Source organism: Podarcis tiliguerta, assembly GCF_965153285.1.
Source record: "Podarcis tiliguerta genome assembly, chromosome: 2".
Classification (NCBI taxonomy): Eukaryota; Metazoa; Chordata; class Lepidosauria; order Squamata; family Lacertidae; genus Podarcis; species Podarcis tiliguerta.
Window position 1 is genome coordinate 8774317 of NC_139535.1, and position 12671 is coordinate 8786987.

Genomic DNA, 12671 nt, shown 5'->3' on the forward strand with positions numbered 1-12671 from the left:
TTTTCCCTTCTTTCCTTTTGTATTCTCTTTTTAAGCGCATTTTGTTGTATCAAGAACCCTCTCATAACAGCTTTACTTGCATCCCATACGATTCTTTTCTCCACCGTCGTATTCAAATTTATCTCGAAATAATCCTTCAAAGTTTTCTGGGCCTTTTTGTTCACTTCTTCATCCCTGAAGAGAGAGTCGTTCATTCTCCATCTGAAAGAACCAGTTGGTAGTAAGTTCATTCCCATCTTTACTGCATTGTGGTCGGAGCAAGTTTTTGGGCAGATTTCCACCTTTTTTATATTTGGTGCCAGTCCTCGGGTGATCCATATTTGGTCGATTCGTGTCCAAGTCATTTTAGCTTCAGAATAGAAGGTTCCCTCTCTTCCTAACGGGTTTTTGGTTCTCCAAATGTCAATCAAGTCCAGGTTATCAGTCAAATCAAAAAAGGTTTTCGGTAGTCTACCATCCTTGGTGACCACCTGTCGTTGCGCCTTGTCCATATTTGTTGAAACAACTCCATTCATATCTCCCATCAAAATCACACTGTATTCCAAATATTCATTCAGTGTCTCATGCAGCTTCTTAAAAAACTCGGATTTCCCCTCGTTTGGTGCATACACTCCTACTATCAGATACTTCTGTCCATGGTACTGTATTTCAATTGCCAAATATCTTCCCTGTTCATCCTTAAACATAAATTTTGGTGTAAGGCTCTCTTTGGCATATATTACTACTCCTCTTTTTTTGACTTTGTCAGATGAGATAAATTCTTGACCCAGTCTTTTGTTGATTAAAATTTTTCTATGGAGCCTGGTCACATGTGTTTCTTGTAAGCAAATCAAGTCCAATTGTTCTTTCTTCAAAATATGGAATATCGATTTCCTCTTTCGAACTGAGTTGAGGCCATTACAATTCCAGCTTAGAAGTTGCAGAGACATGATGAATTTATTCTGTTATATTCCTCCAGATGCTCCCTCTGTCTTGTCTTTATCTGTCAAGTCCGGCGTTGTCCTCTTCTTTCTGTTTCGTTTCGGCCTTGCTCCTGTCTTGTCTTCCTCTCCCTCCTCTGACGACTCCAAGGAATCTGCTACTTTTAATGTTCCTTTCTGTAGGTCCTCTCCGTAAACTTCTAAAAAAGCGTTCTTGTCTTCCACTGATCTTACTTTTGTCTTTCTTCCTTTGATACTGAAAGAGAGTCCTTCCGGAAATTCCCACCTGAAAATGATGTTGTTTTTTCTTAATTGAATAACTAGATCTTTATAATTCGATCTAAGGTCCAGAAGATGCTTTGGAATATCCTTGAAGATCTCGACTTTGGATTGATTAATTATCAATGATTTTTGAAAGTGTAGTCCCAAAATCTTGTCTCTTTCTTCTTTGGTTCTAAATGTAACCAAACAGTCTCTAATTTTAATCTTCTTACTTGTTCTTCCCAGACGAAAGGCACTCAGGATCTTAAATTCCTCCTTCTCAGATTCCAAAATCCAAAATTTCTGAAATTCTTGTGTCAGAAGGTCCCGCAGGCTTCCTTCTTCGATCTCTGGAACGTTTCTAATTCTCAGATTAGTTTGTTTATCTTTTAATTCCAGCATAGAAAATCTTGCTCTATACTCCTCCAATTGCTTGCTCATCGGTGGCAATTTCTCCTCTGTAGCAGCTGCAACCCCCCTTGCCTCCTCAGCAATTTTTCTTGTCTCAACCGACGCCTCAAATAATTCCTTAATTGAGGCTGTATTCTGTTTTATACTGGCAGAGTTTTGTTCTATCTTTTGGAAGGCCTCAGTTACCCCTTTATTTGTTTCTTCAACTTGGCTTTTTATTTCCACAACTTGTTTTTTAGTTTCTGACACTTCTTGTGTCAGTTTGTCTAGGGATCCCTGTACCCTTGCAAATCCTGCAGTAATAAGGTCTTCCGTCCCAGACATTTCTTTTACTTTGGTGTCAGGGAACTGCCATCGGCAGGACAGGAGGTGCCAAGGCTCTCTGAGGTAGAGAGAGACTTGACACCTGAAGAGGGAACCAGTAGGGGGCGAACAGGAACGTCAAGGGAAGGGGAGTCGGAGGAATGGCTCAGAGATGCTTCCAGTGAAAACAGTGGGGAAGTCTCAGGGCCCCCTATAGGAACACCCGTTCCTCGGCGGAAACTGTCACGCAGAGAGTCCAGAAGACGTGTTTCCGTTAAGGAGCTTTTATGTTGGAAACGTTTCCGAAAGCAGCCACTTTCGGATTCTGCTAGCGACTGACGCAGCCATGCTGGAGGGGCTCCGTCACAGGCAGAGGTTTGAGAAGCGGTTCGAACTCTGAGGGATTGCAATTTACACACAAGCAGCTCTTCATCCCATCACAGCAATCCGAAAGTCATCGACAGCTAGCTTGTGCCAGGGAGAGGCATCATGAGCGAACCAGCAGGAACCGGAGGGGCAGCTGGAGGTCCAAGCCTGGAGGAAAGGTATAGGACGTTGGAAATCCAGCTTGCCTTGCAGACGGCGAGGCTGGAAGAAAGGAGGGCTCAGGATGCAGAGAGGGGGAGGGAGAAAGCCACCCCACTCAACAGAAAGATGCCAGGATTGGTGCAGAAATTTGGGGGGGACCCCAGGAACTACCATGCCTTTAGGACAGAGATGCAATATGCTCTCAATCTGCAATTTGATGACTTCCCTGATGAGGAATCGCGAGTGGCTTTTGTAATTAGCCACCTCGAATCAGGGGCGAAGGACTGGGTTAGACCCTTGATGGCAGCAAATAATGAGATCCTAAAGGACGCGATGAAGTTTTTTCGTGCCATGGACCTGATGTTTTCCAGTGACATTGAGCAGGGAGGAGTGCGAAGGCAGTTAATGGCTTGCAAACAGGGAAACCGGACTGTCCGTGAGTACTGGACTGAGTTCACTATGTTGATTCATCGATTGGGGTGGGACTTGGCTTCTGAGCCCATTCAAATGCTTTTTGAAGAGGGTCTGTCTTCGTCCTTGAAAGATGAACTTTCCCGGAACCCCAGAGCAGAGTCTATGGACCAGCTGACTAAAGCCGCGCTAGCCATTGGAGCGCGCCAGGAGGCGAGGGCTTTGGAGAAGCGGGAGGGGAAAGGAGAACGTTGGAGGGAGCTCCGCATTCCAGACATTCCAGAGCAGCCTTTCCCGCCGGCAGAGCCGATGGAAGTGGGAACAGCGCGTGCGCGCACAGTTTCAAACATCGGTGAAGGGCGGAAGAAAGAGGGAAAGGGCGGGAAAAAATGCTATCTCTGCCAACAGCCAGGACACTTTGCCAGAGTCTGTCCACGGAGAAAGGAATGGCAAGGCATGGCAGAAGCTGTTGGGGGAGAGGAGGAGGAAAGCACAGAGCAGGTAAAAGCCAACGCCTGGCTGCCGTCGGGGCACAGCAGCCAGGCTCAAAAGCAGTGAGAGTGCCCGCACCAGAACCTCCCAGGCCTGCTCTAGTGATAGAGGTGTTGCTAGAGCTGCCAAATGGACACCCCCTACAGATCAAAGCCCTGCTGGATTCAGGCAGCTCCTGTAATTTCATGAGTAAGGAGTTCGCAGCTGAGCACCAGATACAAACCCTCCCCTTAAGTAAACCCCTGCAGGTAACCACGATTGACGGCAGAGAGCTGTTGGGAGGAGAAGTGAACCAACAGACTGTTCCCATGATAATGAGGGTGGCAAGACACACCGAGAGGATAGCGTTTAATGTGGCCACATTGGGAGGAGCTCCCATTATTTTGGGGATGAGCTGGCTGGCACTTCACGATCCTCTAGTGGGATGGCACCAGAGGGTGGTCTCCTTTGGGTCGGCGCATTGCCTGGAACACTGCAAGCAGGGGAAGGATCCAGGGGGAGCCAAGATCACCTTAGCTGGGATGGAGGTAATGAAGCAAGGGGAGGTGCCTCCACAATATGCAGATCTGAGCAACGTATTCAGCGAAAGAGAAGCGGACAAACTGCCGCCGCATAGACCCTTTGACTGTCAAATCAACCTACTCCCGGGGGCTCAACTCCCAGTGGGCAAGCTGTACGCCATGTCAGACAGGGAGATGCAGGAGCTGAGGGAGTTCATTGACAAAAACCTGAAGAGGGGTTTCATCAGAGAGTCCCGAGCGGTGGGGGGCAGCCCAGTGTTTTTTGTGGACAAAAAAAACACAGATAAGCCGAGACTTGTAGTGGATTTCAGGGCCCTGAACGCCGTGTCGGAACCCCTGGCCTTTCCTATGCCCCGAATTGATGACATTCTGACCAGGGTGAGGAAGGGGAAGATTTTTACAAAACTGGACCTGCGGGGGGCGTATAATCTGATACGAATAAGGAAGGGGGATGAATGGAAGACCACCATGTTCACCCCTTTGGGAGCATTTGAATACCTCGTAATGCCCTTCGGTCTCCAAGCCGGCTCCGCATGTTTTCAAGCTTTCATCAACCACGTCCTGGGGCCGTTGCTCTACAAGAATTGTGTGGCCTTTTTGGATGACGTGTTGGTGTATTCGGAAAATGAAGAGCAGCATGTGAGGGACGTGAGAGAAGTGTTGGGCCGGCTGCAAGCCAATCAGCTGTGGGTGAAACTGGAGAAGTGCCAGTTTCATGCCAAGGAGGTGGAATTCCTGGGGTACCGCCTGTCAGACCAAGGATTGGCCATGGATCCAGGCAAGGTCCAGGCGGTGCTGGAATGGAAGACACCGAAAACCAAGAAGGATGTGCAAAGATTCCTGGGGTTTGGGAACTTTTATCGGAAGTTCATCAAGAATTTTGCACACTTGACGGCGCCCATCACCGACTGCCTCAGTAGCAAGAAGAAATTTGTTTGGACGGCGGAGGCGGAGAGAGCTTTTGAAGAACTGAAAAGGGCTTTCGCTTCGGAAGAACAACTTCTGCATGTGGACCTACAGAAGCCCATGAGGGTGGAGACAGACGCGTCAGACAGAGCGGTGGGGGCTGTGCTTCTTCAGCCGGGAAGAAATACGTCAGGGTGGAGACCGTGTGCCTTTTTCTCGAGGAAGCTGAATAAGTCCGAGCGGAACTACACGGTGTATGACAGGGAACTACTTGCCATTCACGAAGCGTTCCGGAGGTGGAGACATTTATTGATTGGGGCACAACACAAGGTGCAAGTGTGCACCGACCACAAGAATTTGGAGTATTGGAGAACAGCTCGAGTACTCAACCAACGGCAAGTGAGATGGGCACAGGAATTTTCCAAATTCCACTTTGAGATTTGTTATGTACCAGGCCCAGAGAACGTCAGGGCGGACGCTCTCTCACGCAAACCAGAGTACTTGGAAGGGGAGGGGGCAAGCGAAGAAAGACATGTCATTCCTGAGGACCGCTGGGTGTGTGGGGCGGCGCTGGTGGGGAGACGAGAGCTGGTAGAAGAAACGGAAACTGACGAATATGCCCAAAATAAGCTCAGAGGCCTCAGGGGAGAGGGTGAGAGCCCGGAGGGTTTTGAAGAAAGAAATGGGGCATTGTATTACAAAGGGGCACTGTATATACCAGAAGGTGAATTGAGAGGGAGGGTACTCAAGCAGTTGCATGATAGTCCCACGGCGGGACATTTTGGACAACACAAGACCATGTGGATGGTCACCAGGGAGTTTTGGTGGCCCAAGGTGAGGGAAGATGTAAAGGAGTATGTAAGAGGGTGTGACCAATGCCAGAGGGCCAAGGGGGAAAGAAGGGCGCCGGCAGGGTTATTGGAACCACTACCCACGCCAGAACGGCCTTGGGAGGCGGTATCAATAGATTTTGTGACGGATCTGCCCAAATCCAAAGGGAAGACGGCCATCATGGTAGTAGTGGACCTGTTAACTAAGATGTGCCACTTTGTAGCATGTTCACATGCAGTCACAGCGGAAGAAACAGCGAAGTTGTTTGTAGAACACGTCTTCCGGCTGCATGGCGCCCCCTTGAGGGTTGTCTCGGACCGCGGGAAACAATTTACTTCCAGGTTCTGGAGGAAGCTCATGAGCTTGCTGCACGTGGAAGTCAATTTTTCGACGGCCCGGCATCCTGAAACCAATGGGCAGGCGGAAAGAGCAAATGGCATCCTCCAACAATATCTGAGGTGCTATGTCAATGACAGAGGGAATGATTGGGTCGAAAAGCTGGCGCTGGCAGAATTTGCCTACAACAATGCGGAGCATGTGTCCACAGGGATGAGCCCCTTTTTGGCCAATTACGGGTGTCACCCCAGGGCATTCCCGGGGGAGGGGGGCGAGAGATGGAGCGTCCCAGCGGCCGAACAGTTTGTAGAAGAGATGGAAGCGATCCATCGTCAGCTTCAGCTCAACTTAGAAAGGGCCAAGGCTCAATATAAGAAGCAGGCAGACAAGAGAAGGAGGGAAGGTGAAACCATAAGGGTGGGGGATCAGGTGTGGCTGTCAACCCAAGGGTTGCCGTTCAAAGGGGGTTGTAAGAAATTAAGACCCAAGAGATTGGGACCCTTTGAGGTCATTCAGCAGGTCAACCCAGTGGCTTTCAAACTCCGGTTACCCAACCACATGAAATTGCATCCAGTGTTCCACAGGTCATTACTGTCACCGTACAAGGGGGGAGGTGAAGAGGAGCACACCAGGGGACCGGTCTTGGAGGAGAGGGAAAGCAGTAACCATGTAGCGGAAATCCTCGATTCCAGGTGGAAGGGCAATCAGGTGGAGTATTTAGTGGCGTGGGAAGGGGAACCGGAGTCAGAAAACACCTGGGTGACTGCAGAGGAGGTCAATGACGAGGTTTTAACAGAAACGTTCCACCAAAGATTCCCGCGGAAACCACAGCCGGTAGCAAGGTTTAGAAGGGAGTATTTCGGCACCACAGACGAGGAAGAGGAACTGGAAGGATTCGCGGAGTCGGAGTTGGAAGAAGGAACGGACTCAGATGACGAGGAGTACCGAGAGACTAGGAACCACAACGAGTGGAGAAAGGTGTTCGAAACTTCAGACGATGAGGAAGGTTCCTTCCGGGGTTTTACCTCCTCACAACCCGTAGGGGAGGAGACGGGAGGGGGTGAAGGGGGCCCTGGAGGGGAGGTGGATGTCAGGGAACTGCCATCGGCAGGACAGGAGGTGCCAAGGCTCTCTGAGGTAGAGAGAGACTTGACACCTGAAGAGGGAACCAGTAGGGGGCGAACAGGAACGTCAAGGGAAGGGGAGTCGGAGGAATGGCTCAGAGATGCTTCCAGTGAAAACAGTGGGGAAGTCTCAGGGCCCCCTATAGGAACACCCGTTCCTCGGCGGAAACTGTCACGCAGAGAGTCCAGAAGACGTGTTTCCGTTAAGGAGCTTTTATGTTGGAAACGTTTCCGAAAGCAGCCACTTTCGGATTCTGCTAGCGACTGACGCAGCCATGCTGGAGGGGCTCCGTCACAGGCAGAGGTTTGAGAAGCGGTTCGAACTCTGAGGGATTGCAATTTACACACAAGCAGCTCTTCATCCCATCACATTTGGGTATAACAGAGGCACTTCCTGTAGGTTCAGGGAAGGATCCCCTCCTTCCCGTGTGAAAAGATTTACCAGATCTTGTTGTTTTGTCTTGAAATTGCTGTAATTTTCCTTTTCCCTCTGCCATAAGCCACCAGTTTCAAGGTTACTCTGCAGCTGCAACTTATTTATCAGTTCAAGGGAGGAGAGTGGAATTTTCCTCTGTTACTTTGTATCCCTGCAGTAATTCCAGTAGCCACCAGGGGGACCTCGGAAATATTACTATTAAAAATACAATGTATCACCTTCTCTCTTTTCACAACCGATTCGAAACAATAATGTCCACAATTCCAAGTTTCAAGTAGAATTCTCTTATCTTGATGGGCTGGCTCCTTCAAACACTTAAATATTCTTTTAAATACTTTCACAGTCTTTCACAGTCTTTTAAAACTTCACTTTCAATTTTGGCAAACCAAAACGGCAGTCCGCGCAGCTTCCCTGCTGCCTAGGGGGGGGATTTTCTATTGTCCTTTATCCAAGTCCAAATCTATTCACAATCAAACATCTAGGCAGTATATCTTAGTCTTGTAAGTCTCTTTAATCAGACAGAATGTCCCTCCATTTCCCCCTCCCCTTCTAATGCCAGTGGGGGGGGGGGCTTTTAACGTCCTTTGACGGCTCAGGGCGATATTTCTCAGTCACAGAGACCTTTCATGCAGGCAAAAATATCTTTCTTATCTTTTCCCCTCTCCTCTCCTGCTTCCGGAGAGGGGGTCTTGTCTTAAGATTTTCGGATTTTTTGTCCTTTCAAAGACGTCTTTAAAGGTTTTAGTCCACAGAGTCTTTGCTTTAAACTATTTACACAGCGGAAGGCTGGCTTCCTGTTTAGACCTTACCGCTTCGGGTTCAAATTACTTCTCTCTTTTACTTCAAGTCCCAATTTTAATCCAACATTCAAAATCTTGCTTTTCTTTAAAGTTTTAACTTCCCCTACTCACGGGTACTTTTCTTTTGTAATCCAAATTGTCTCAGGAAAAAGCCGGCGCTCTCTCGGCAACAGCTGCGCGACGTCACTCCAGAGAAGTAGCGATCGACTCTCAGTGCCTCGCCACCCCCGCCCCGCTCAGGAGCCTTTACCAGACTCCTTTTACGTTTGGGGGGGGCGCAAATGGCACCCACCGAGTCCCACGGCCGTAGGCTTCCTCCGCCTACGGTTTCAAGGGTCCACCGCGTCGCCGAAGCGGTAAGACCCCAGTTTCTCTGGAGCTCTTCCCTCCGAGGATCAAAGGGAAGCCGCCATTACCGCCGGCGCTCGGCTCCGGAAGCCATCCACAGCGTTTTGGCCCTGGGTCGTGGGGAAGTGAAGAAGGAGGCTCCCAGCCAGGAGGTGGAGCGCCTGTGCTTCAGGCAATTTCTCTACCAGGAGGCCGAGGGGCCGCGAGATCTCTGTGGGATGCTGTGGAGGCTCTGCCATCGGTGGCTGCAGCCGGAGAGGCGCACCAAGGAGCAGATCCTGGAGCTGGTGATCCTGGAGCAGTTCCTGGCTGTCCTGTCCCCGGAGATGCAGAACTGGGTCCGGGAAGGCGGGCCGGAGACTTGCGGTCAGGCAGTCGGCCTGGCGGAGGATTTCCTGGAGAGGCAGCAAGAGAACGAGCACGAAATACAACAGGTGAGAGGGCAGGAGAGCAGTCCTGGGAAGAACAAAAGGAACAGTGGCAAGGAGCCCAGAGGACTAGCCATCGGGGCAGTTTTTGCTGGCTGTAAATGTGCATTGGACTGACTGCTCCCTTAGATCAGGCATAGGCAAACTCGGCCCTCCAGATGTTTTGGGACTACAGTTCCCATCATCCCTGACCACTGGTCCTGCCAGCTGGGGATCATGGGAGTTGAAGGCCAAAAACATCTGGAGAGCCGAGTTTGCCTATGCCTGCCCTAGATGGTTCGAAAATGGGATCTGGCCGAATCAGCAGGGGTTGGCTTCATTGGCAAAGTAGAACCTCCAGGTTCTGAGGCAGTGTACCTTAGAACGCCACTTGCTGGGGGAAGACTAAGGATGGTGGGCAGCGCACTCTCTGCCCTAATGAACCAGCTTCCACTACTGTGAACAGGCAGTCAGTGTGGTCTCTGACCCTTCAGGGCTCTGTATCTGGCATCTTGAGAGAGAAGAGAGAGGCTATGTGGATGGTTTCCTGTGCTCCAGTCCCTGTCTTGAGATGGGCTGCCACATTCTGCACCAGCTGGTTTAATGCATCCCCAGAGGTCCCCCACCCCTGAATCTCAGGCGATTCGCACCCATTTCTTTGTCTTGTTCTTTCTGCTGTTTCAGGTCCTCTGGCCCTTCAAGGAGAAAGCGGATGATTCCCCTGAGGCCGACAGGGCTCTGTCAGACTCCGGCGAGTGGTCGCTCATCAGAGTGGTCAAGCAGGAGGATACAGCTGCTGATGCCCCTTGGCTGGGTAAGGAGTCTTTGGCAGGGGGGAGTTCTCTTGTGGAGCAAGTTATGGAAGTGAGGGGCCATCACAATAAAGGCTCTGGCCGGAGATCTAGTGCCCACCAATCTAACTGACCTTAGAGGTGCACTAGCAATCAGGATCTCTGAAGCCACTCTTAGGGCTTGTGTGGGTTTCTGTAGGTGGTCCTTCAAATAACTGGGCCCCAAACCCCTTATTTGGTTGTTATCCAGGCCCCCCTTTTTCCTTGGGGAAGGAAAATCTCTCTTTCTAAGGATCCCTCCCCCCCCGCAACAGATGGTGAGGAGGAGAAGATTGTGCCAGTCAATTCTGAAGAAGCTGAACCACATTGGATGCTGCCAGAGAGAGCAGAACGGACTGTATCACGATATGCTGACTGGGGAGCAGCATCCGAAAACCAGCAGGAAACTCACCCCCATAATGAAGAAGGCAAATCCATTCCTTTCCAGCTCCCTGCCATGCCAGTCCAGCAAAGGTTCCTCAAGGGTGAGACATGCGCTGAATGCGGAAAGTCCTTTCGCTGCAAGGCGGAGCTCACTGAACATCAGAGAATGCACTCAGGAGAGAAACCCTACATCTGCTCTGACTGTGGGAAGAGCTTCTGCAGGAGGAATGTCCTAGTTGCACATCAGAGAATCCACACCGGGGAGAAGCCCTTCAACTGCCCGGACTGCGGGAAAAACTTCAACCAGCGATCGCATCTTACGGCACATGAGAGAACCCACACGCAAGAGAAGCCCTTTGCTTGCCTGGACTGCGGACAGAGCTTTAGTAGGCGCACTGGGCTTGTGTTTCACCAGAGGATCCACACGGGAGAGAAGCCCTATCGCTGCCAAGACTGCGGGAAAAGTTTCAGGCAGAGATTTGATCTTATTCGACATCAGAGAATCCACACGGGCGAGAAGCCACACCAGTGCCCCGACTGCGCCAAAAGCTTCAGGAACAAATCCGCTTTCCTCGTGCACAGACGGATCCACACCGAGGAGAAACCGTACCCTTGCTCTGGGTGCGGGAAGAACTTCCGTCATCGCAGCAACCTCCTCGCGCACGAAAGGATCCACACGGGAGAGAAGCCCTACAAGTGCGGAGAGTGCGGGAAGAGTTTTGGTGACGGGTCGTCCCTCATGAAACACAAGCGAGCTCACACGGGCGAGAAGCCGTACAAGTGTGCCGAGTGTGGGAAATGCTTCTCTCAGAACGCCGGCCTGGTTCAGCACGAGAAGATCCACACGGGAGAAAAACCCTTCCAGTGCCCGGACTGTCCCAAAAGCTTCCGGGACAAGTCGGCCTTTGTCGTTCACCACAGGACACACACGAGGGAGAAACCGTTTCACTGCTCGGTCTGCGAGAAGAACTTCAGCCATCGCTCCAACCTTCTCAAACACGAGAGAACCCACAGTGGGGTGAAGCCATACAAGTGCCTGGAGTGCGGAAAGGGCTTCACTCAGAAGCCAAATCTCCTCATACACGCTGGAAGCCATTTGAAAGAGGAAGGGGAGATTGGCTAAGAGGGTGGGGAGAACTACCTCCCCGGTTGGAAAATAAAATAAGGTCCTGAGTTTTAGACATCTCTATTTTGTTGCCGTTTGCCACTGTTATTGAGTGGCAAAGAGGAAGGTCAGGAGAAGTATGTGCTTTTTATCTGTGGCATAAAAGGAAGGGGAGGGTGTCAGGCTTCGGTCAAATCTCATAAAAGATGGATAGACCACCTTGAAAAGGTCCTTTCCGTATCATTCAGTAATTAAATTAAGAATACAGTCATACCTCATGTTCCCTTCATGTTACGTTCTTTCAGGATATGTCCCGTTGCGACCCGGAAGTACCGGAAAGGGTTACTTCTGGGTTTCGCCGCTCGCACATGTGCAGATGCACAAAATGATGTCATGCGCAGAAGCAACGAATCACAACCCGCGCGTGCGCAGACGTGCCACTGCAGGTTGCTCTCTTTTCATGTTGCAAATTGGCCTCCGGAACGGATCCCGTTCGCAACCAGAGGTACCACTGTAGAGTCATACTTTGGATCTCAAACGCCTTGGCTCCCGAACTACCAAAACCTAGAAGTGAACGTTCCGGCTTTCAAGCGATTTTTGGAAGCCAAATGTCTGGCGTGGCTTCTGCAGCTTCCGATTGGCTGCAGGACGGTCCTGCGGCCAATCGGAAGCCGCACCTTGGTTTTTGAACAGTTCTGAGGAGTCGAATGGACTCCCGGAAGGTATTCTGTTCGAGAACCAAGGTACGACTTTATCAGGAAAGCCAAAGGTCTAGTTAGTACAACATCAAGTTTTGCACAGCTGAGTTTCGTTTCTTCTTCAAATGTCGCCGTCCCAGGAAGCCTTGCCCCAAAGCCACTCACAATGAACATTAATGTCTTCAGAGTATACATTACAGTTAATTTATTTTAAAACAAAAACAGAAACCTGCACATCTGCTGCAACAAATGTCAATGGTGGGGGGGCCACCACCTCGTGGGAAACGCAGGGAAAGGAGAGCAGGCTGCACCGGTCAGTAGTCAGTGGCCCTGATAGTGGAGCCAGAGTGAGTCCTGCCTGATCTTTGAGAGGGGTCAATTCCACAGGCATGTGTTGTTCCAGCTGTTAGTATTCAAGGAGAGAAATCAGATGCACCTGGTGCCGAAATGACGCTCCTTGGGGGAGCACTGTGTATTTGGGGTGGGGCTCAGGAACACAGGGAAGGTGCCCTGCGTAATGTATGGGGCAGCACAGCCCATGGGGCCCCTTCCGGAAGCTGCCAGACTGCAGCTCCCACCCTCTCTGTCCCCTGGCCATGCTGGATGGGTCGGAGGGGAG

General features: G+C 50.6%; 2 protein-coding genes across 2 annotated transcripts in view; both read left to right on the forward strand.

Annotated features, from left to right (window-relative positions):
* LOC310670494 (uncharacterized protein) overlaps window positions 1-12671 on the forward strand; it is a 72668-nt gene that overhangs the window by 28882 nt on the left and 31115 nt on the right. The gene's annotated exons all lie outside the window — the stretch shown is intronic.
* On the forward strand, window positions 7732-11372 carry LOC310672915 (uncharacterized protein; the record flags this gene model as incomplete). Its single annotated transcript, XM_083430599.1, has 4 exons — window positions 7732-7754; window positions 8615-9062; window positions 9720-9849; window positions 10141-11372. The coding sequence occupies 4 exons, from the start codon at window positions 7732-7734 to the stop codon at window positions 11370-11372; spliced, it is 1833 nt and encodes a 610-aa protein (XP_083286725.1).